General features: G+C 37.3%; 1 protein-coding gene across 5 annotated transcripts; it reads left to right on the top strand.

Moving 5' to 3' along the window:
• The first annotated feature begins 142 nt into the window (after positions 1 to 142).
• LOC124114187 (polyadenylate-binding protein-interacting protein 1-like) lies at positions 143 to 20,487 on the top strand. 5 transcript variants are annotated; one of them, XM_046474766.2, is made up of 12 exons: positions 143 to 377; positions 2,089 to 2,162; positions 5,578 to 5,676; positions 11,808 to 11,972; positions 12,569 to 12,681; positions 12,906 to 13,014; positions 13,539 to 13,664; positions 14,183 to 14,283; positions 15,258 to 15,387; positions 16,027 to 16,241; positions 16,654 to 16,774; positions 17,106 to 20,487. In XM_046474766.2, exons 1-11 carry the CDS (start codon positions 263 to 265, stop codon positions 16,739 to 16,741), a joined length of 1,335 nt encoding a protein of 444 aa, XP_046330722.1. In that variant the 5' UTR covers positions 143 to 262; the 3' UTR covers positions 16,742 to 16,774; positions 17,106 to 20,487. The 5 variants fall into 5 exon arrangements, with proteins under 5 accessions (XP_046330722.1, XP_046330721.1, XP_046330724.1 ...); XM_046474765.2 differs by having other exon boundaries at positions 16,654 to 20,487; XM_046474767.2 differs by lacking the exon at positions 143 to 377 and adding an exon at positions 388 to 563 and having other exon boundaries at positions 16,654 to 20,487.
• Positions 20,488 to 22,296: the final 1,809 nt, after the last annotated feature.

The raw sequence follows: 22,296 nt of genomic DNA, 5'->3' as shown, positions 1-22,296 counted from the left end.
TACATATGCGTCGTATTAAATAAGTCTTAATGAATGTATAATTGTAAATCAGTGTTGTAAAAATGTATTTACAAAGGGTCCATATTTTGTTGTCTTTATAATGAAATATATTGTAAGAACATCATTTCTTGATATCAAATGTTACGGAGCGAAGGGAAATCTGGGAAAGGAAGACGGGCAGGCTAAAATTTCGCAGACTTTACATTCTTAGCAAACTCCTGGACAAGTCGATCAAAATTTAGGTTCTTGCTTATTTGAAGCAATGGCTTCTTGTGGAGGTCAACAAAGCAAAGACGACATGCCAGCAGGAGAAAATGCGAATTCAGGATTGCGGCAGCCAAAGGAAGAGACAATATCTCGTCTGCTAAATAACCGTGGTGTGATGTTTTGCAAACCATATGGATCATTTTTGTCATCCACAAGTCTTGTATATTTATTCAGTAACCGACGTAATGTCCCTGTCATGAATATTACAAAACCATAATAACGATTGTCATATTATGGAAGAATGAGAATGCTAATTATTCTGTCAGCCAAGTGTAGCCTACTTCATTTGAATCAAAGTAAGCAACTTGACTAATCTAGATTGGATTTGTGAAAATGAATCTAAAGGGATATAGTATCTTGTTACCACTGTGAAGTTTCATTTTGCCCTTATTTCAGTCATGCCTTTGTGAACTATATTTCTGGCAAATACAAGCATGTAATATTTGTTTTTTTTATCTCACTTTACTGTGATGATAATATGGCAGTGCATATTTGCTGAATTGTTCTGCTGCTAAGCCTTATGTCAATTAGGGGATGACCAGAGATTTGCTTATACTATGTCAAAGTTATCTGTGTGTGAAACAATGAAAATTGGAAAATTTCAAAATGCATTTTTGTGGTGCAGAAATTGTATCCATATTACCTTTTCATGTTGTGAATTCAGATGTAGGACATTTGACTTACCTTTAGAATTCAGCACCACAAAAGTCTACACAAACGTCACAGTACCCTGTGATGTAATTTGTGAAATGTTGTTGCAAACACATAGGCGAAACAATCCCTGTGATGTCAGCCATCAACAGAGTTGCTGGGATCATCAAGTGTGCATAAGCTTTTCTCAGTGATCTATTATCTCTACATGCAATGTCATTGGATAAGCCCAGTGATGTGGACAGTTTTGAATATTTGTGTACTAAATATGGCCAGAGGCGGTGCATATTATAGCAAGTGCTAGTTTATGAAAGCACTACTTTATTTCAATATATTATATATTTTATTTTCAACTTAATTCATGGGACTAAAAGGATTCTAAATGGCAACAAATATGCTTGTATTATTTTTTCGATTTATTATGCACATGAATGCAGTTTATTAGATATATTATATTGACGCTGTACACATCCAAATGTTGTGGGTCTGTACACTATGAATCATGGAACATCTTTTGCATTAAATCAATTAGGTTTGTATGCGCCAGTTTTTGCGGCTGTGGATCTGGCTTCACTGATCATCTATCCCTAGTTAATTGTGTTTGGGAAAGTTACAGCGAAATCTTTCCTTAGCTCTTGGATCCCTTTTACAATGAATAACCCCATTATCACAAAAAACGTCAAGAAATCAGGATGAAATGGAGTAGTGTAGAATATTTTGGCAACTGGAAACTGTTCTGGAAGATCCACACAAGCTTCTTTCACCCGCTACATGTGTCCAGTAATGATTCAAAATCCGAGGCAGAAATCATCCTCACAAGAAGATGTGGTGCTGTATTCTAAAGGTGCTCTGGACATTTTATTTCGAGTACTATGTTTACAAGAAAGAGCATAACTAAATTGGTAGCTTAAGCTAGGAAATGATTCCCAACTGAAAAATCAACAAGTTGATATTGATATGTTATCTGATTGGGCTGTGATCATGAAATGTGTTACAATCAAGGTGTAACTTCAGTTGACACATAACACCCTAGCCTGTAGCCTTCAATGGTGGAAAGTTGCATGAAATTTTGACGTTTGTTTGTAATATTCATATGGTAATTTTTTGATTGTATAACAGCGACAGCATATGACCATGAGTATGCCTATAGCTTAGAGTTTTTCTTTGTAGGGGGAGGTCAGACGAAGGCCTCCAACTTGTCTGCAAGTGCTCCTGAATTTGTTCCCAGATTTGGTGGATCATCAGTAAGTTACAATTTATCAGATGAATAAAAGATTCTAAATGTAATTGATTATATTTTTGACTGGTAGGCCACTCGAGCTTTATTATTGAAAATACACATAACAACACTAGTTTCCTAATGTGTTGTGGAATTGTATTTTGATGTACATGTGTATCTTGTAAATGTGTTTTGCATTTAAGTACAATCAATTCAACATTAATTTAATAGCAGTCTGTGTTAAAAACTTTTAAGTCTATTTGCCTGCATTTGGCTTTTGGTATCATTTTCAATAGATTTTAGTGTTATTATATGTTATTATTCACTGAGTTCACTAGGTCAAACAGAATTGTAATAGACTCTGGCTGAAGAAATTGAATTATTCATTTATGATCATGCCTCATGTTCATATTCTATTTTCACAACTTTATGTTTGTCAATGGCTTACTCTGCATTTTTTGTCATGTTAACTGCTTTTGTGCTGTTTGTAATTGTAAATAGACATTGACCCTCTGATAATGTTATTATTACATTAATATTTGAAAATGTTTCGTTGTGACTGGCATCAGGTTTGAATATTTGGACATGCTTGGCTACAATCTCATGACATATTAATTACACTATTACAATACTGAAATTTAGTTGATTCCAATAATTACTTCACAGAAAACTTGTGATTACCAGAAATGCAGGTTGGATAGGGATAGATCAAAGTTTAAGAGACTTTTCCATCTAAATTATCTCCCTTGGTCAACTGCCTTTCTTTTAACAGTGCAACTTACACTGGTACAGGGTTACTAAATTGTGTTTGTGTTTGTCTAGGCAAGTTCTCCTATTGTCCACTATCACAGTCTTTCTGATATCTTCTCTGAAACAAGGCCTGCCATGCTGAAATTTTAGCTCACCTGAATCTGAGGCTGAAGTATTGCTTATGTCTTTTCCTGTCCACTGTAAGCTTTTACGTTTTTGAAATCTTCTTAGAAACTAAAACCCAATGTTGCTGAAACGTTGCTTGAATGATCCCTGCAATGATGTTTTACTATATATATGTTCAAAGTATTGTAATCAATTTTAATAGTGGCAGTTTATTCCCATTTTCGCCTATTGCTTGTTATCATTTGTTCATGACGCTTTAGTTATCCTTCTGTTTCCAAATTTCCACTTAAAGCACAGTGTTGACAAAGCTGACTCTTGTCTGAGCAATATTCTCATTAAAATCAGATCTATTACACCCAATACCATATCTCTCTCCATAAGATGCACAGTCAGGTGAACTTTCTGATCAGCATCGATAGTTTTGAATTCTTAATACAACATTTAATTGTTATAGATATTGCTGTTGAAATGTAAATTGTCCCTTTACTCAACATGCTGAAGACAGTAATTCATGTATCAGTGTGTTATGTTCAGCAAGTACATTTGTTGTGTGAAATCTCGTGTTGCCTTTTTTGCAAAAATCTTATAGGCTTTTGATCCAATTTTTTTATTTATGATAATTATTAGAATCAGGTGAGCTATTGGGTCTTTTCTTCTGTTCTACTTCTTCTGATCTTGAATGCTGGCTTAGTTTCTCAAATTCTATTTTGTATTAGTTGTGTACTAGGGGTGAAGCAATACATCGAGGAGTTGTGAGTATTCATGGGACAATACGACACATGATACTTATTTTTCTGTATCGATACAAGATACATTGAAATAAAATACTTACAACTCTTTTAATGACCCCTGGTGTTTTTGTCAGTCAGGTATAGCAAAATGTGTTTTAATTTGCATTTCAAGTTTACTACCAAAAGTAGCCACTACGAACATGTGACTATAGCAAGCTTCTTTTTTTCAACCTGCTTTGAAATATCTATTGTCAAGAAGTTTCAATGCGATTTGACGTAAATATGCGTATCACAATACATATAATACTGTGACCTTACTGTATCGTTTCACCCCTATTGTGTACAAAAGCATAGCTGTTAGTCACTCTTTGTTTACAATGTAAAAATTATACAGATATAAATCAAAACTTAAGACTTTGTGAGCCATATAAATATCATAAAGGGGGTTTCTGGCTTGCATTTCAAGTTACAGGGTTCCAGATAATTTTCAGCATCAGGAGTACGTACTCATTATTTCAATATATGAGCACTTGCAAAACTAAAGAGTACACTTAGAGTACTGAATGGAATTTAAAAGATTAATTTTGTATCTTGTATGCACAACAGCATTGCTACTACACAGGTCAATAAACAATAAATAATAATTTTTTTACGTTGTACATGTATGTCTATTGTATCATTTTCACCTCAAACTAGGGAATTCAGCATTTTTCGGGGGGAAATTGTTATGTGCAGAAGTTTTTACATCATATCCCTTCATCAAATTCAGGTAAACGAACAGGTGATATATTTGGTTAATACAAATTTAAAATCACTGGACATGATGATTTACAGTTTAAATTGTATTTCCAGCTCTACTGGGCATTGTTTTATATGCAGAGATTACGATAACCGTGTGTATTTCCTCATAAACTAATCCGGAAACAGCAGTTAGCTGTACACACAATTTCTACCGGTGATACGGTTAGAAATTACCCAAAATATAACTTTAAAGAATTTTGATGCTGTGATCGGAAGAATTGTATCTTAAACTATTATTTTTTCAGGAGTAATATATTCCAATAATGTGTTATTTTTGTTGCAACTTTACTATATGTATTTAGGATAATAATAACCATAAGTGTAGTACTAACTTTGCTACAGCTGATCGCTATTGCCGGATAATTTTTACGCATGGAACAATATTTCCAGTCAACCACTAATGGGTTGTTGCAATAGTGTCTGTGTCCACCAAAGCTGTTACTTCAGTAGATATATTTATGAATAAGAAAGTAATAATTTCAGCTTTGGAAGGAAAGAAAGATTGAGAGAGAAAAACACTAAGTTGACCAATGAGCATGAAAGGAAGTGGTTGAGTAATTTATGTTGACAGCAGCATCAGCAATGATCCGGCTTTTTGCAGCTGTAGTATTAAAACTTATGAAAGATGCCAGTTGCATTTGTGATCATTATATTTTCAAATGGAGACAGTGATAGGGCAGTTACATACATTTTCTGCTTTGTTTAAACGTACTGGAGATAACTTTCAGCCAAATGCTTCATTTGTTGAACACTTGACATTTACATATTCCAAGGGAGATAATATTTTCTGAAAAAAGTATCTTCTAATAAAATTGCATATTTTTTTACGAAGGTGTTAACAATTGTGGTACTGCATATGTGACCTATTCTTTTTTTGTTTATACATTATGTAATTCTTATTATTTTTACTCAATTTTGTGGGAACGGGTAATTATTTTTTATATAAAACAATGGCCTTCCTAACCACAATACCACAATATTTTTTCGCCCTTTTGTGAATATCAAGTGTTAGCACTGCTGACTTTGTTGTAGGGCCGATCTGGCTATAAGCCCCCCACACTGTCCGCTTCCGCCCCTGTGTTTGTGCCCAGACAGCAGATGGGTGCTGACGTGTACTCACAGCCTCAGCAGGTAGTACTCATTCTTTCTCCATGTGCATGCACAAAGTCATCACAGAATGCAATACCAAGTCGTGCTCTGTAAATGGTAATTAGGGATTATTAAATATTAGAGGTAGAGTTAGAGAACTGACAACAATGGATTTACTTTATGATATAATTATGTATAACAATCAATTTAATTCAGTGTGAATGAAGGGCAGTATATAACTGTGAAGCTCAGTTTGTAAATTTTACACTCTAGTCAAGTATTGTACAGTTCCAAAAGTTCAAGAGTCCCTTAAGGGAAATACTTGGCCTCATCATTAATACTTCACGGGTTTCTATACACTACATTCGTCTGACTACCATGAATAAATACGGCCGAACTTGTGGGGATTCAAGGTTAGAAGAGGTCCCTAGCAACCTATGATGCTCATAAGCAGTGACCAAATGGATTGGGGTGTCAGACTAGGTAACTTGGTTGATTACATGTCATCATACCCCAATGACGTAGATGGTTGTTCAGAATAGTAATCACGTTGCCTGGTAGAAAAGCAATATATTGTGAAAGTGGCTGCAAGGTTGTAACATGTGTTGCACAAGATATGTTGCCATGGTGAGATGTAATTTGAGAGCTCATTGGTCTCAGAAAACTTGCTTGTTTCCCTCTCACCAGTGGTTAAAAATAGTGACTTCAGTGCATGGCGGCTGTATATATTCAACAGTAATCGATGAAGGTGGTGTATATATGTGAAGTATTGACGATGCCTGGCTGCATTTTCAGACACTCTCATCCTCAAGATGAACTTGAGTTGTTTATGTCACCATACAATCTTATGACAACTATAACTGATGTACTGTTCAAAGTGCTAACTCAAACAAATTTCTGTTTGACATTTCTTATCAGTTTGAAACTTGACTAAAATTTCATATACCCGTAGCCAGTTGCAAATACATAATCTAGTCTTGTATCTGAAAAGATAGGTAGCAGGTGTATGCTACAGACACTTTTATGATCTTCAAGAATGAAGATCATCAGCTTACACAGCATGTGAACCGTGAGATAAGGGTCCCAACCTCAATAAAGATTAATGAATGGTTTTGGCATATATATTATTTTATATTGCCACCACAGGTACTGTCTGTGTGAGCTTATGCTTAATTGAGTGCTTTCATTTTTTTTTCAACCATTTTCATTACATTCAAAGTGCTCCTAGTGCAAGAACCTTTGCAAAATAGTTTTCAGTCACTAGTACATTATCTGTGTTTAAGTTTAAATGTCTGTTATTAATCCACGCATAACAAGGTCTTTCCTGCCTGAGTTATTGCTGAATTATGTGCATTGAGTGAAAAATTACATACTTGTTGATCAGAGAAATGCTTCCCCATGGAGTTCTGGGTTAGAAGTGGTCTTCAGCAACCTATGCTTGTTATACGAGGTGACTTTATTGACTGGGTGGTCAGGCCAAGTGATTTTGTTGATTGTGCGTCAACATACCCCAATGTTTTGAATTGTTCCTCACAATATCAGTAACTGGTTTGTCTGGTCCTGACATCATTATTTAAAGGTTGCCATCATACAGCTGGATTATTGCTAAGCGTTCATTAGACAAAAAAAATGCTTACAATTGTTGGTTTCATCTGTATAGATGGTTGAAATACACAGAGTAATAAATCATGAAGTGTTCAAGAACATTTTAATCAAATAAAGAATTGTGACCTAGAACTGGTCATAAAATCAACTAATATGCACTTGTTGGCCAAAATGGCTGATCATGCATTGATCTTTGAAAGACTGGCTTTCTCCTGCCCTGGGTGGCATTGGTTTATGTTGACACTATCTGACACTGGTTTCGGAAACGGCACATCTACTATACATACACATGACAGAGCACAGACTATAAGATACCACTCACTGGGAACAACCCAAGGGGATTCTGAGTTCCCAGTAACATTTATTTCTGGAATTTGATTCTACATGTATGGCTCCCCATGATGATTCTAGGGAAGAATAGGTCCCCAGACAGCATCCAGCGCTTGTAGTAAGAGCTATCTAACGAGGAACAAGTAGTCAGACTTGTTGACTTGACTGTCGTTGTGTCCCCAACATGTGGATCGTTGCTCATGCTTTCAGTCACTGGTTTGTCGGGTCCATAATTTACAAGGTTTGGATTGTTGCTCATGCCTTCAATCACTGGTTTGTTGGGTATATTATTTAAAAGGTGTACATCGTTGCTCATGCCTTCAATCACTGGTTTGTTGGGTCACAACTGTAGGCTGTTATACATTTCCTTGATAAGGAACATTTCTCGCTCTTAATTAGGTCAGGCTCTTTGCTGGATTGGCTCTTAAGGAGCTTACATGTAGGTTATGTGAAACAATGTGTGAAAAGTAACTGTCATTATTTGTATCCTGAAAAGTTTGAATAATGCAAGTGTCTGAGAATCCAACTTAGGTTGGTAAGTGTTATGATTGTTTTCTTTCCTTCATCAGACTGTGTGCAGTTTTCACAATCTCATTAGAATCCAATTTTTTGCATATTTTAAATGCCTATCTCTCAATATCTGACAAACCCTCGATAGAACATCAAGTCAGGTGAACCCAGTGTTAATGTTTTTATCTTAATGCTTCTACTGCTGTTCTTTTGACCTAGGCTGTGCGAGGTCCTGGCTACATAAGTTGTTGTACCAACCAGTTGTGTGGCTTCCTTACTCCCACAGCTACCATGTTACTGGAAATGGCGATGTCAGGTATCATCACATCACTGCTAGTCATCGGACTGAACAGATATTTGAGAACCAGATTGCATTCTTCGCCTATCCTTTTGCTTATCCTTTGGCAACCAATACATTCTCCATTGATTGTGTATTTTGTAGTCTGGTGTACTAGGGTAGCCTTTTCAGGCTTACCTTAGCGTAATTGTTGCCTGACTTATGCTTACTTTGTGCGTGTGTTGTACCCTTCGCCATCTTGTTTTGCCATGTTGTCATATTTACATGTCTTGTGTTTAGATAATTCAATATGTCTATCTTAGCTCTTGTTCATGTGCTAAATACTTTTCAGTTCTGGGCCTTTTAATTGTATAATTATACTCTTTTTTTTGTAATTTCTCTTGTAAACTTTCTAGAAGTTTGAGTTATAATTACATGTCCGTCTTTCTTTGTTGACATGTGTGTCTATTCTGCTTGCAATGTTTGTCTATTTTTTTTTTAGATTATATGTCGCTTTGCTCATTATGCTAGGGCAATAAATCAGCAAGGGATCCACCCCTCCAGTGCGCCAATTGCACGGTCCCCTGTTCCTCATCGTCACTGTTCCGACCGCCTCTGTGGTCTAATGGTAGAGCGTCCGCCCAGAGAGAGGAAGGTCCGGGGTTCGATCCCTAGCCGCGTCATACCAAAAGACGTTAAAAGATGGTACTTGTTGTTACCCTGTCTGGCGCTTGGCATTATGGGGCTAAAACAAGGACTGGTCGGCTCGGAGTCAGTATACTGTGTCTGAGTGGGGTATTCGTGTTAAACTGCGGCATGGTATCTCAGTGTGCTAGCACTATAAATCGGCATCAGTCCGGACTAGTACAAGCAGACACACACATACACGTGCATGCACGTCGCTATATAAATGCAATAATCTTGGTCGCGACGTTAAACCCCATTTCACCTCACCTCACCTCGTCACTGTTCCACAATCTCTCCCCTAGCAACTAAGCTGTTTACCTCACGGTTTTGAGAAAACAACACACCCAACGTGCCCCTTGGCTGTCACGACACCAATGATTACTCTGGAGCCGCCAAGGTTTCAACCATCAATCAGTACACCTCCAACGCCCCCGGCCTCTGCACCTGTGCTAATACCTCCCCTTACCCTGCATATTCACACACCTCTATTGCCAATATCTACGACTACCTCTTGTCCGTCCTTGGCTTCTTTAGAGGAGGCCACTACACGTCTGCGGTCTCATACACATGGCTCTATCTCTTCTTGGTCTTCCCTTCGTACTTCAATCTCGAACTTACCGAGGACAATCCTAATCGGGTGATCATTTATGTACTATGATGTAATTTCAACAACATCAAATCTACCATCAACATAATCATCTCCAGGCAGCTTTGGCAGAGATTACCACCACCAGGCTCATCGGGTATTCTGTTCCCCAGGTCCCCAATTCCCCACATTCTGTTCCCCAGTGTTCCTGGTGCTGAAGAAGGATTCATCCAAATTTCGGATGATACACAATGTCGCTGTCTTCAACAAGCATTTCCTGGAACGTCCTCCCTACTTTTATATAACTACGTTGAGACTGTTCAGGACCAGAATCAATGCCAATGATTGCCTGATCAGTCTTGACCTCCAGGACGCTTATCTTTATGTCCCCATCCACCCCAGTTACAGGTAGTTGCTCAGGTTCTTCTTCAGGGTATCCACTACCAGTGGGTGATCCTCCTATTTGGCATTTCCACAGCCCCGGGGTTGTTTACCCAGATTACCAAGACAATTACCGCATACCGGCAACTAAGGAACATTCAGTTTGAGTCTTACATCCATGACTGCCTACTAAATCATCAGGACACAGAAACTTGCATAACAAGCTCAAGTCAGAACTCAATCCGTCACTCAAGCTCCAGTTCATAGGCGGCCTGTCTGGCATGGACCAGGATCTCCTCCTGGTTCCAGACGACAGGTGGCACATAAAAATAGCACCATGTTCTTCCTGCCCTTCACAAAGTTCGCACACAGCCTCAAAGACAAATAATAATAGGCCTTCTCACGTCAGCTCGACAGCCAGAGGCCGACTCCAACTACGTCCGTTACACGATCGTCTGGTGTCTTCGCAACAAGGGGACTCCCCATTTGTCATCCCTACTGGCCTCCATTCTGTGTTGGCAGTTCCTACGGATCGCAGAATGACCGAGATCCTGGAACTTCAGTCACTTTTGAGGTCGTTTCGTCTGGAGTATCAACATGCCAAGTTTCATCCCCCAGTTTGGGATTTGAAAGTGTGCATCTTGGGCTGTGCTTTGATTTCATTGCTAAGACTCAACAGCCAGACAGATCTTTCACCATTCCTCTCTTGTCATCGATAGTGGGATCCGAAGTTGTGGATGAACTAATTCTGTGCCCAGTTTGAGTTTTCCTCTGTTGATCCAAGACACAACGTCGATCTCGAAAAAGACTGTTTATTCCGGTCTCATGGAAGTTAGTCATAACACTCTCACTATGGCTGCGCTCCATCATACTGCAGGCGTACAACCTAGCAGGACCTGCCTTAGCCAACATCCCCCAGGAGATCCAAGCTGTCGACCATGGCTCTCCACAGCAACTGTTCTGCATATGCAATCCACCATTGCCTCCAAGACGTGTCTCTTGAGGATGTGCAAGGTGTTCATAGGTTTGGTCCACAGTTTGTAGCAAAGCAGGTCACTCACCCCAGATGATCTTGATTCTTACACCTCTGAACTGACCCTGCGACCTATCTGGTAGTAATTTTTTCATTTTTCCGCTTATTCCTGCTACATGAATTGGAATTTAGAACTTGGCTGACACCCTTTTCTACTTTTCCTGTTTTTTACGACTGGATTTCGCACCTCCTATACTTCATGTGGCTCTATAGGACAGGAAGGTCTGTGGGTTTTTTCGTTTTCAACCTCCAGGATGTTATCTGGTTACCCGGACTGGTTGAATGGTCTATCCTAAATTCCATCTGAAAAGTATTCCCCCCCGGCTCCATCTGATAAAGGTGCATTATGGCAGTAATGCAGGATTAGCTAAAGAATTAAGTAAAATCTGTGGGAGGAAAGAGGCCACAGAAGTGGTTGATACAACAACTTCTGTAGCCAAGACCTCTCACAGCTCTGTCTCCTAGGTCAAAAGAACAGCAGTAGAAGCATTAAGGTAGTAATGCAGGATAAGTATCCAAATGTAAAAAATATTTAGATTTTACTCATATTCACAATATAGCTTCGCTGTTATTATTTGCATTTAGAACTACCCGTTTACTTTTTGTTTTTGAGATTAGATGATTTGAAATTAGATGTACTGCCCCAAATGCCTAGGACAAAGTTAACCTGACATAACCTCTTATGGAGAGATATATTGATCGGGGTAAGAGATTGGACTTTAGTGAGATTCAAGTTATCATTGATGACTTTCTACATCTCCCAGATTGACTATGATCCCGTCCTGGAGGAGTTCAAACAGGTGTTGAGGATACTGAACACCAGTCCTGGCAACGTGGAGGAGTACATGCGACCTTTGTGTGAGAAGTTCAAACATGGGGTCACCACTGCTGAACATCTTACAGAGATCATTGACGTTTTATTTCTCCAGGTGAATTTTGATAATTAGTTAAACACATTTATACTTCGGTTATCTGTTCCCAATGAAACTGTCTGCATTAATAATTTTCCGATTTATTAATCTGTGGATTATGAGTAATGTTATTTAATACAAATGGCCTTTCCCAACAAGATCAGCTGGAAAGTGAGGTGATCTGACCAACTTTCACTGTATCTCATTTTCCAATTTTTTATTGCTAGGTGTTTTACAGTTCATTGCAGCTTTGGTGCAAGGCAATACTTGGTGCCATGATAGGAGTATGGTATAGTGAGGTCATGAATACATTACGCTACATTCAGGTGTATGACAGGTCATTTTTCATGTCTTATATTGTCTGTCACTGTTGATAATAGGATACATTTTATATTGCAACAAGTGAAGGACAGTCCTATTCATAGCTGCTAATGTAAAAAACGCCGCAGAGAGACATATAATGGTTATGTTGGTGTTACTTCATGGACAATAAGGCAGTGTAGAAGTTTGGTTTGAATGACCAGGTGGAGACACTGTGTTCATGTTGTTAATTACATGTTGCAGTGTTCTCTGCTTGCTCTGTACATATCTTATTTGTTTTTTTGGTTTTCCAGAGTGTTGCAGAGTCAAATTTTCGATACACAGGGGCCAGAATATGCCAGCAGATATGCAGCAGACTCAAAGATCATTCTTTGTTTGCTTCATTCAGAAATGCCTTTTTGAAAAGGTATGCTTCATCCAAACAAATGGTTTTGCGACACCAGTAATATTATTTTTAGCTCAACTAGTCATAGAGTGACATTTCCATTAAACCTCTATTACCAAGATAATTTACACAATAAAGATACACACTTGGTTAATAAGCTCAATATCTTAGGAAGCTCCATATCTTTAAAAACATAGTACCATGAAACTACAGCTTCTAAACTGATGTTACAATGTTCATTTCAGATGTCAGAAACAGTATGAGAAACGAGAGCAACTGGTCACAATACCAGACAAAGTTGAGGAACTCACTGGTTTCACATTATTTATGGGGGAATTGTTCCTTAACTTGGAGGTAATAACCCTTTTTATGTCATATTGTTTACAATTAAGCTGTTGATCTTTATTTCACAGTTTCCTCATTCAACATTACCTTTTAAAAGCAGAATATCTACAAACTTTGTCACTTGAGATAACTGTGTTGTCTGTTTGGTCTCAGTCTTAGGTTAGTTGTGTTAAAGAACATGTTGTGTCATTGCACCCAGAATAGATTCTCTGTCCTCTGTCCTCTGCACTAGGTGCATGCTTTACCTTTGAGAGTTTCTAGGGATTTGGTCCTGCCCCACACTGAAACACCAGTTGCATGAGGTGTCTCCTTAGGCATGTGACTGTTCAAAATATGCCTCAGTTCACACTGCAGTGCACCCAGTAGGATGATCTGTAATTGTGGACGTGAAATCATTGTGAAGAGGGGGTAGCCTTGTGGTTACAGCATTCACGCATGAAGCTGAAGGTCTAGGTTTGATTCCCCACATGGGTACAATGTCTGAAGACACTGAAGCGGCATAAAACCAACTAACTCCCTCACTTTGTGCACAGGTTCCTTCAGCAGATGGAAGAGCAACGAAGATGAAAATCCTTCCAAATATTCTGAAAGATCTGGTTCTCACATTGTTATCTCAGCCTGGCAAAGAGACGGTCAAGTGTTCCTGTCAATTGCTCAAGGTGACTGACAAAGAATATGTGTACATGTGTAACAGAAACTTTTGAGTCTGCAAGACCAAACCTGGCTCTAAGCATAATTTTCAGCAGATTTTCTTGTTATATGGACAGTTACTTGCTAAGCTTACTTGACCGAACTGAATGTTACTACCGGTAGGTTTTGGACCACTGACTGAAGTCACAGACAGTGATCATGGGGATAAATACGTTCACTGCAAACAGACAGATGAGAAGCCTACTTATTAGAAGTTAACTACAATGATACAGTCTTATTAGCTGAGCCCATCTTGCTCATATTGTGATCATCTATTTGTTAGTGTAACATTAAAGGATATTTTGAAGCTTTTATTTCCTAACTCTCAGTCCCTATGCCCAATAAACTAGTTTTCCACTCAGCAAACTCTTGGATAGTCCCTTTATTTGTTTTACCTTGTTTTTGTTTCATGTCATTGTTTCATTTTGTCTGCTTCATTATATCCTGCTGGGAAGGCTGCAGTAACCAGCTGTGTTTGTGTTCACAGCTTGTCGGTGCAAACATGGAGGACATGATGGAACCAGCAGATAATTTCGATGAAGTATTTTCTCAATTAAAACTCGTTATGCAATCGAGGTCGCTAGAAGAGTAAGTGAAAACTGGAAACTAGTAGTGTATGGGTTTATCATTTTTTTGCTTTACTGATAACTTATTTTGCTTAAATACAATTATTGATTCTATTACAATAAAATCGATAATGGAATATTGCCCCACAGACTATTATGGCATCTGCTTTTATATTTCTTCGTTAACTCCAGACACCAGCAGTTTTAGTGAACAGCTAGCAAACTGTATTTTTAGTTTCAGGTCAAATGTAGTTACATTTATTTATTTGTTCTTACTGCACAAGGCTTCAATATATAAATTCTAGAGTTATATACATAAAGAACATATCATACCTACATGTCAGAATAATGAGATCTGATTGGTTTACATAATCTAGATAAAATACAATGTATCCCACCTTGGAGGGAAATAAATTTCTCAGCGGGAGAATAAATCCCTTATACCCCGTCACGAAGAAAACAGGCTGCACATGGATTTTTCAGCAGGAGAATAAATCCTTTATACCCCACTTCGAAGTTAAAGCTGCATACTTTTTCCAACTCAATGTAAGACACGTTACATTGCACAAGTTAAACTCCAACAGCTGTTTTCTAGGGGTGACCTGTAAACAGATCAGTATATATACTCCACTTCCAGGATGGTAAGTGGCCATGCGTGGCACCACAGTATACTGTCCAGAGTTGTGTCCTTTAGGTCAACAATTATTACCCCTCATTTGAACATGAAGTGCTATATGCATGCGTTGTGAACTTCTTATTATCAATCCCCAGGTGATGTTGATTAACAATCACAAATTTAAATCAAGCAGGTCTGAGTACTGTTATCAATGTATACATTTTAACAGATAATCATGTTAATATGAGTTTTATACTTCAATTCATTTGTATCAATATCAGATTTATTTTGTTTACTTGCTGTAGGCATGTGTGCCTAAACACAGCTTCAAAGAAAGTTGTAGCTAATACCCATATGGAATTTTGTTCTATATTTTTCAGGAACTCCAAGTTCTTAATCAAATCCGTATTGAACCTAAGGACGTCCAATTGGGGGCGGCCTGATTCCACCTCCTCATCACAGGGTGGTGACTCAGAATTCAATGGGTCCTTGTCTCATGAACTTCTACAGGTATGGAGGAGCAAGGACAAACGATTGTTGATTATTCCCCACGTCTGCCTCTGTACTGCATGGTTTAGAACAAAGTCACAAGCCCAGCAGAATTTGTCTACTTTATGGCAAGACAATGGATAGAATTTGCAAGATTGCTTTGATTTTAAGAATAAAATGTATTTATTTGTGATGTTTTGTCTGAAGTCATTGCTTAGGCAGCTTTTGGGAGCATACACCTTCTGGTACCAGCTAGGTTGCGTTGACACTAGATCCTTCCCATGCTTTGAACTGTTATTATCCCCCGCCCAACAAAGTACGTCCGTCCGTCACGTTTCGTTCCCGGAGCATAACTCAGAAACCGTTCAATATTTTTTCATGAAACTTTACAGGTCTGTCAAGTACATGCTGAACTGGTGCCTTTTGCTATTTAGAAATTTTAGAAATTTTTATTTTTTTTACGTTTCCATGGCAACAAGATGGACTTAGGTTCCAAACTCTTCTTTTTTTTACAATTTCCATGACAAGTTCCACCTTGGTTAAAAAAGTTTAGGGTTTGTTTAGATTTAATTATGTCATAATTTCTGCAACAGGGGCGGGGGATATAGCCATGTTAGGGGCAAACTCTTGTTGTAATTTCCATACTATCTGTTCTACCAGAATGAGCCAGTGTTTTACAACGCCAGTGGTCAGACCATCACTCGAGAGGAGGCAGGGTTCTACAATGAGGAGGTGGAAGATGGAGAGTATATTCTCAATGAAGATGAGGAGCAAGCCTTCCTGGAGTGGCAGGCTGAAGCCAACAACGAGGGATTTCACAATGATGCTTACAGTAGTTGGTCGAACAATGAGGACCAGACATACTATGGATATTAGTAAGTTCTCACTAGTTCTACATTCTCACTGAATCTGAACAGCTTTACCATGTGTTTATTGGATTAATTAATAAATTTCAGAGTTTTGTTGATTGTCATCAATACACATAAGTCTCATGAGAAATGCAAACATTTTGCTCACTAACAGTTCTATTGAGACAGATGTCATGTCTCTTCTTACCCCATACCCCCACCCCCTCCCTCCTCTGACTTCTTAACTTTGGTAGAAAAACTTGGTGATCGAACAATGAAACCAAAAATTGGCCTTATGTGTAATTGCTTATTTGATATTGTCTATAGATTTACAGTGTTTTAAGCGGGTCCTTGCTATAGTATTTTGATAATGGACGACCTTAATCTTTAATTGTTAACATTAATTTAAAAGTTAAAATTAATTTCTTGTTCTTCACAGTCCTAATGATGATGAGATGGATGATGAAACAGAAGCAGCTTATGAAGAGTTCCTGAAGCAATCACAGAGGCAGGGTGGTTACCACTGACATCCACACACGCCAGCCACACCTTCCTCTCATGTATGTTAGCCTACTTATAGTCACTGCTTGTTACGGATACCGGCAGACGGAGGCCATCTCATGCTGCACATGGTTTATGTGGTCTGAAACATTCAGCTTGGGATATGGGATATTACAGTCAAATGGTCATATTAAAATCATGAAGTATGTTATTGAAAAATCAAAAAAGAGTTAGATGAAATATTTATTATATAATGATGTATCTGTTAACAAATTGCAGATTTTGATCAATGGTATTGATACATTATGAGCATTCAAGCTCAACTGAATGGTGGTTAGGATTATTTAACAAAGATGGGTATTCCATGACTAAGATTGTATTGTTGTCCAGGTAATCAAACCATGTGCACAGTGCAGCAACCTTGATAAGAAAAGTGTCCTGGAAATGAAGAAAATGTGTGAAAAGGTGAAACATTGATGTTATTCAATTATTGTGAATGTTTGTCCGAAAATATCATCTAATGCCTTTCACGGTACAAAAAACTGCCAGTAACAGAAGAAAATCATGTCATTGTATACATTACCTCATCACCCTCATCTTGATGGTTTACTATTCATGCCAACTTGTTAATGAACTGAAATGATGGACTTGAAGGGAATTTAGCATTTACATCATTTTTGTCTTCCCTTGCTATACTTAAAACATAATTTGAGTACAAGACTGAATGCCTTATGCGATTGAAGATCCAAATTTATCAAATACAGGTCTTTCAGCATACAATATGTGATAAGATTTTGTACTGTAATGTGGAAAGTGTGTCATTCTAAAACTCTCGATACCATCATGATTATACTTCCAACATTTGATTATGTATGTATATGTGAAATATAAAAAAGATTGATTTTGTCTTTGTCCAACCATGTTTCTGTGTTTTGGGGAATTAGATTTTAAAACCTTCAAAGGAAATGCATTATTCCTACTTTTAATCTATTTCTTGTTCTGAACCCTTACATATGCTATATTTTACATTGCTATTACCAGTAACTGTTGTCTTTTGAATTTTAGGCAACTGCAAATATATTGATGACAATGTGCTAAGAGGTTAGAAGTGTTTATCATGGCTGTCACTTTTGTGTAATTTTCATGAGCAAAAGAAGGAACCAGTGTAAAACTCATATATAATAATTAAATATATTTTAATTTTTCCACTCTCAGTTTCAACACTGAGCCATCCATCATTCCATGTGTTGCCTAGCTGTGTTGTTTCCTTTCTTGCTGCATGCTTCAACTGGGATTCTAGTTGACAACGTTACATTGCCTTAAAGGCCACCATATGATTTGAAGTGTACATAATTGTATTCCATGTTTAGTAACTCAATTGTTTCACCTAAGCATGTACCATTACCACCAATTTCAGAATCATTCACCAAAACATTATATACATTCTTTTCAAGTCTCTTGTTTTCTAAGCTGTTAAGGCATATTTATCAAATTCCATAATCCATCCAGGTTTGTTTTGATGATCACAATACACATGTGACAGTTCTAAATTTTAATCAACTTCTTTAGGCAAGATGACAATCTTTCACAGGAAATATGCCTTGGGGCATTGTTCCAATCTGTGTGTAGTTCATGCCAACACAAGCAGCACCAGGTAGCTTGCCTATAAAGTTTATTTTCCTTTCTGTGTGAATTTGTAAACTGATCACAGACATGCCCACATTTTGTCAAGGTAAAGTTATTGATGCTTGCACAATGATCTGAAAATATATTTTATTTTCAGATTCAGATATTAAATTATGAATTCAAAATTCTTGTATTAGTTTTAGAACAATGTGTTATGTTGTGTGCTTTATGGATGATGATCATCAAATTTGATAATTATTATTTGAATTTAATATATGCATGGCAATACTTAAGTTTGATTTCAGAATATGGTGAAGGATTTGACATTGACTGTTATTTATGAGCTGTAAAGTGCTTGATCTTGACATTTTGATGAAGACAAGTGGCCTATGCTAAATCTGGAAACTGCAATTGAACATTTGTACATAGTCTGAGTTGATTATTTTGACAGACATTTTAAATCTGTAAAAAAAATCTTATAATGCCTTGTAAATTATTCAAAAAGTTTTTAGACTTATGTAAATTTGTATCTCGTGTATCACTCCATAAATACATTAGAAATTGCTTCATTATTATTTTAACTGTAAAAAAAATAAATCTTTTGTGCCTTTCTATTTTATGCTAGGAGTAATTTCTCTTTTCACACATCTAATTATATACATTTGTTTTGTTTTGTTATTTATTAGGAAACCAAAATGACTTTCCAACTAGACATTGATACACCATTTCACTGAATCTGTTCATGACTTAAGCTGTAAACCCATCTCTTATAAGAAACACACCATTAAGTTCCATCCCTTTTGTACAAAACTAGTCCTGTCACCTGTTCCATTTTATTTGTTTCAACTTGCAACAAACAGCAGACATAACATGGTTAACTGCTTAAAGTAAATTGTATATTTGCTCTTTTTTGTATGGAAAAACATGGTGTATAGTTTATGCACAAATGATTCAATGATATGTTTTTATTTCAGAGAGAGCTTATCACTGATTATGTTGACATTGAGATACCGACCTGTTTTGTAGCAGTGCTGTAGGCTTACCTCGCCAGCATTATTACTTCACAGGTTACCTGGTCCTCAAATGTGACGCAATTCCCTGTTCAGAGTTGCGTCCCTTTGGCATGCCAGAAACCTATGATCATAATCCCTGGTTCAAGCCGATTATGTTTTAGGTTTGTCAGCATCATACCTGTGCTTGTGAGTTTCCCCAAAGTGGTAAACGTCCAAGACCTGCATCCCTTCAGGCTTTTCTCCCACCTCAAACTGATACACCATGATAGAACTGAAATAGTGTTCAAAATGGGACAATAAAATCCAACAACTCACTCACTTACTTTTTACGTCACTTCCAATAGTCTTCTATAATCATCAGGGAAGACAAACTAAATCAATTTAAGATATCTGAATCAATTTAAAAATAGGACTAAGGAATTTATATTGTTCAGGATCTATGTCTTGAGTTTTATCATTTTCCGGTTTATCTGAAGGGAGTATTGATAATTTTTTTTACTTGGTTTATCAGCAGGTTATAAAGTGACTTGTTTGGATTGACTTGCACACTTGAAATCTACATCAAAGTTATGAAGGAAATTGACAGTCATTGTTAATTCCGCCTGTTTGATATGAGTTGAGGGTTATTAATTATGTACTGATTAAGATTGCTCCTTACTGTTTAAGCCATGCTTTGTTTCTCTTCTCTTACATTGACTTGTTTTTCTTCCACTTGAGTGATTTTGATGTGTAAACATTCAAACCCATGTACTGGTTTAAGTTTCTGTGTAAGAAACTGCACTGGTCATCAACTTCAAGTTTCATCATATTACACTGTGTTGTCAATCTCAGGCCCACATTTCCTACCCCATACAGATATCAGTGACTTCCATCACTATGAACACTAGTCCAAGTTCAGTGACATAGGGCATTATGAGTGACTTCCACTGACTCGGGGATATATTCTGGTGTAAATTAGGTCAGATACAGGTGCCCCACCAACACAGCAGATGACCAGTTACCATGTCTGTAATGGAACCCCCAGGTTCTTCCCAGAAATAGAACTTCATGTGTTTTATGCTTTTCATCGATTATTGTTGATTTTAAACTTTTCAGCCAGTCATTGAGTTCATTAAACTTTCACTTCTCATAAATGAAGGAGCTTTGTTATTTTTGTTTGCAGTGGTGATTAATATTATTGCCTGTGCTCCAGATGTTGAATGTAGGTACTGACTTTTCAGGTTTCTTGTTTCCTTATATATAGAATACTAAACGAGCTCCCCATGTAATACCAATTTTATGAAACCAGTGAATAGTTGTGGTATCTGACGAGCGAATTCAGAGTTTCATAAAATTGGTTTTACAGGGGAGCGAGTTTAGTATTTTATTTATTACTTGCCATTTATAATGTTTTTAGAATTATACTGTTGAGTATGAACATGCTGACACCTACACGATCCACGGCACAGTCCAATTGAGTTTAACAGAATAATACTTCAAACACGTCAAAAGTTGAAACGTATGAATTTAATACCATACAACGGTCCACCTTTAGAATTCACAAAATTATCGTAAGGCTAAGACTGTCGCAACTCACATACTTTAACAGACTAACGTATTTGATAGGGTATCATAGTTGTGTTTTGGACCTAATAATTTTGCAGTGTTTCGGTGACTGTGTTTTAGCATAGTAACGTATTGATAACGTTTGTTAATTTTAGGGTCATATTAAATTTTAGCTGGAATAATGCTGAGTGCGGCGTTAAACAACAAACCAACCAATATTAAATTTGTAAACGTATACTTTGTCTTGCCAGACAGTTTAGTTTTGAATCATTACATGTTCTCCAGATCAGAGACCATATACCGATATATGGTCTCTGTCCATATGTATAGTGTAGGTTGAGTAAAAACATGCAGCCTAGTATTAATCGTTTCAAGTTAGCCACATCTGTATATTCCTAGGTGAGTATGTAGATACATATGCTTGTATTACATAGCAACGGAGCTACAAACACTCCAAGGGTAACTACAGATTTTGCAACTGACAATATAGTCTGTTCACGAATCTCATACCTATTTAATAGAATTTGGGAAGTATCCAAGAAAAAAACGTTACATATTTCACTTCACACCAGCTGACACGTCTGTTTAATAAGCATGCACGATAAGATTCAAGTGCCATGCTTGTGTCTGGGGTTGTGTATTTTATGCATTTTATAAAGATTATTTACTTCCAGTGGATTTCTATTAAGTCGCTTATCTTGAACCGTAAAGAAAATAAATGATTTTATTATAATGATAATGTGAAAAATGAGATTCCCCTATTATTCGTGTTTGAACTTGATGCAGCCACACTTTCTGGCAAGACAAGCAAAGCAACACGTGTTCCTGAGATCACAGCCCAACACTCGACCATGGTTCTTTGCAGAGCTACTGCCATGTATTATTTTCGAAACGTTCGTAAAATGTACACAGTGCCCTTTCTTGACGAGAATGGTCATGTCGATTCAAATGTCAATCCGATAATCTAAGTTGCTGTTGACGTCCATCATGCAGTGATAATCACTCGTAGCGATCCAAACATCATGGAAAGCAAAGCCATAGAAACCCTTCACCATACACGTGTAATGTATATATCTGTATAAACCGCGAGGTTCGGTCACAACAGATAAGACGCGTCTCACAGCAACACTGGAATCTACCGAATGATACTGAAACTCGGACTCGTGGTGTGAATGTACAAGGTCTTACGTCCACCAGCAGATTCGGTTATTTACATGCATGACTGGTTTATAAAACTGGAATATTGCTGACGTAAAACATCATGTCTCTCCCACTGACGCGTCAAGCTTCTAGATTCTAGTTTTATAACAAATATTATACCCACAGTTCAAACGGACGGTACGGTTAGGATACATTTATTGTACCTGTTTCTGAAAGGTTTAGTCACAATATAAAGT

Source organism: Haliotis rufescens, unplaced genomic scaffold (genome assembly GCF_023055435.1).
Source record: "Haliotis rufescens isolate VD_foot unplaced genomic scaffold, xgHalRufe1.0.p SCAF_2, whole genome shotgun sequence".
Lineage (NCBI taxonomy): Eukaryota > Metazoa > Mollusca > Gastropoda > Lepetellida > Haliotidae > Haliotis > Haliotis rufescens.
This window is presented reverse-complemented; position numbering and strand designations above follow the sequence as displayed.